Source organism: Wasmannia auropunctata, unplaced genomic scaffold, assembly GCF_000956235.1.
Source record: "Wasmannia auropunctata unplaced genomic scaffold, wasmannia.A_1.0 LD336060.1, whole genome shotgun sequence".
In the NCBI taxonomy this organism is placed as follows: Eukaryota; Metazoa; Arthropoda; class Insecta; order Hymenoptera; family Formicidae; genus Wasmannia; species Wasmannia auropunctata.
The window spans coordinates 482,466-485,080 of NW_012026830.1; the positions used below are offsets into that span (position 1 = coordinate 482,466).

At 31.0% G+C, this 2,615-nt stretch overlaps 1 protein-coding gene across 3 annotated transcripts in view; it reads left to right on the forward strand.

The window, feature by feature from the left end:
- Nucleotides 1–2,615, forward strand: part of LOC105450508 (acetylcholine receptor subunit alpha-like) — a 159,710-nt gene that overhangs the window by 30,729 nt on the left and 126,366 nt on the right. Inside the window, exon 2 of one of the 3 annotated variants that reach the window (XM_011690366.1) lies at nt 1,551–1,749. The exons of the other annotated variants lie outside the window; for them this stretch is intronic. Coding sequence (XP_011688668.1) covers nt 1,705–1,749 — 45 coding nt within the window. The 5' untranslated portion in view covers nt 1,551–1,704. The remainder of the gene's footprint in view (nt 1–1,550; nt 1,750–2,615) is intronic. 3 annotated transcript variants of the gene reach the window in all.

The following is a 2,615-nucleotide window of genomic DNA, read 5'->3' on the forward strand; positions in this document are numbered from 1 at the left end:
ACTTTAAAACTCTCGACTGCGATTGGTCGGTCCGCTTACCACTCGAGTCGTCCTACTCGTGTTACTTGCTTGCGCTTTTCCCAGCGGTACAGTACTACAGTCGCGAGACTCGCGAGGCGACGCGGCCGAAATGACGCCGCGCGACAGCCGAATACGATAAATTTTTTTCGTTTCCCACACTTCATTAGAGAGGACTCGCAAGACGATTGCGAGAAGCCCTTATAACTATAATCGTTGCATTATTTCTCGGGACATCAAACGCGTACATTTGTTACGGTAGCTAATGATCGGTAAGCGTCCCACGAATTACCTCTCTCTCACCACGAATTAGTAAAGTTAGTATTTTCATCCTAACATTTAGATTATCGAACGCTTTCTAATCCACACACACACATTTTCGGTTTATATGAAAGGATATTTAATATTCATTTTAACTTGAAGTCGAAGCGGTCGGCTAATAGAGAATGTTTGATTGTAACCTCATACTAGATACATATATTATGCGGGTGATGATCACATTTTTTTCAATAACGCTTAAATTCGAGCCTATTTCGTATTATGCTCCGATTTGTTCTAACGATAAGTAAAGTATTGCGATAGTTTTGTGCTTTACGTGTACGGATATTACGTTATAGCCTGTGGTCCTGAGATATCAATTAATTTCTCCTGAGCGAATCTAATTAGTTAGGTAATCATACAAATTTTCACTTATAAACAGATTAAATAATTTATATGTAACAGCTAAAACAAAATCTGTTATTAATAATCAACTCTGTTGATATCAACAGCTCAAATCTGCTATTAATATAGTCAATATAATGATTATCAATATTACATTAGAGTAAATACTACATATATTCTATGTATCAATATATTGTAGTATTTGCACTAAACTAAATCAAAAGGCAAAATCAATTAAATCAATAGGAAATAACAAATCAATAAACCTTTTTTTAGGCGATCTACAATTTGTTTTAAATTTCAAATTGAAAATCTATTTGTAACTTTATATCCTATGTTTTTTGATACGTATGTATGTGTGTGTGTGTGTGTGTGTGTGTGTGTGTGTATTTGTATCTTTAAAAGCATTTCATGCTTTGCAGCACAGAAACAAATATGCTAATTAAATTATTTTCGAAATGTTATTTGAAATATTATTTACTATAAAATAAAATAAAAGCCATGTATTCTATTCATCGTTTTTGAAATTAATTTTGTTAAAATTTTATTGTTATTATACGTTTTCTAAATTGTTAACGTCACTTAATCTATTAAAATCGATAAGTTGCTTATTAAAAGTACAACTTAATCTTGTAAATAATTTCATACTTCCTAATGTGTATGTGAAAATTCTTAATAAAATTAATCATTATTTTAAATTGTTTAAGACGTTGTAAATAAAATAGTACTTATTTAGAAAGATACAAGTACGTTATATTTCTATAAGAAATAATTACACTATATTTTTTATGTAAACAGAGGATTTTCATAAAAATCCTCTGTTGTAAAGCGAATTATAACAGTTTATTTAACTAACGCAATCATTGTAGAATAATTTTCGTGACGGGATGTAAGGACGCGGAGAAAATGTGCAAGACGTTAACGAAGCAGCTCTCAACTTCTGCGTGTGCGTGAAATGGTGGAACGTAAAATGGTACATGTCGGTTTAATGGGACATCGCAGTGGCTTTAGTTGGTACATAACATGGCGAACGTAACGAATGCTTACCCTAGATACGAGCGAATAGAGGTATTTATACGATTCTCGTTAATATGTCAAATTAATCTGTAGCATTTAATTCCCGTACTCCGCTTAGAGCAAAGTGCAGCTTCCACTTTGACCATGAAATTTTACGATATTGTATTTTATTCATGTCTCACACGTTATTAGTATTTAAAATAATTTTGCCCAAATAAATTTCTTGTAAAGGAGAAAATATAAAAATTATTATAAAGGTTAATTCAGTTTATTAAATTTATTCATAAATAGTAGAATTTTTATATATTGAACTAAACATCTTTAAAATTTACGTATAGGCTTCTCCACTTACTGTACATATGTTTTATACATTTGTAACTTTCAAAAATTATAGTCGAATTTTTGATGAAATATTCTTGCACTTGTTAACTTGAAAAAAGATTGCTTAATGATAGCTCTACGTTCGAATTTATTGAAATAATTCCACGTTACTTCACCTCACGAATTTATCGTATCAGTAAAAGAAAATTCTTTTCCACGTAAAGCTATTGTTTTCGAATTTCTCCTCCCGATAGTACGCTGTTTACATGGAGTTCGAAATAAATTCCATTATTTCGAACGTTATCGACGTTTTCTTCCATATATTCAAAGTTTCACGAATTTTGATAAGATGTTCTTGCATAATTATTGGGTGGATCCATATATCCGTTCGGTTTTTGAAGGCTGAAATGAAACAAGTTTTTTTCATATAAAGGATGAATTTTAACCAATGATATATTCTTCATTTTTGTTGATGACCTCTTGCCATCAACAAAAACGGAAAATATATCATTGATTAAAATTCATCCTTTGTATGAAAAAAACTTGTTTCATTTCAGCCTTCAAAAACCAAACGAATATATGGATCCACCCAATAT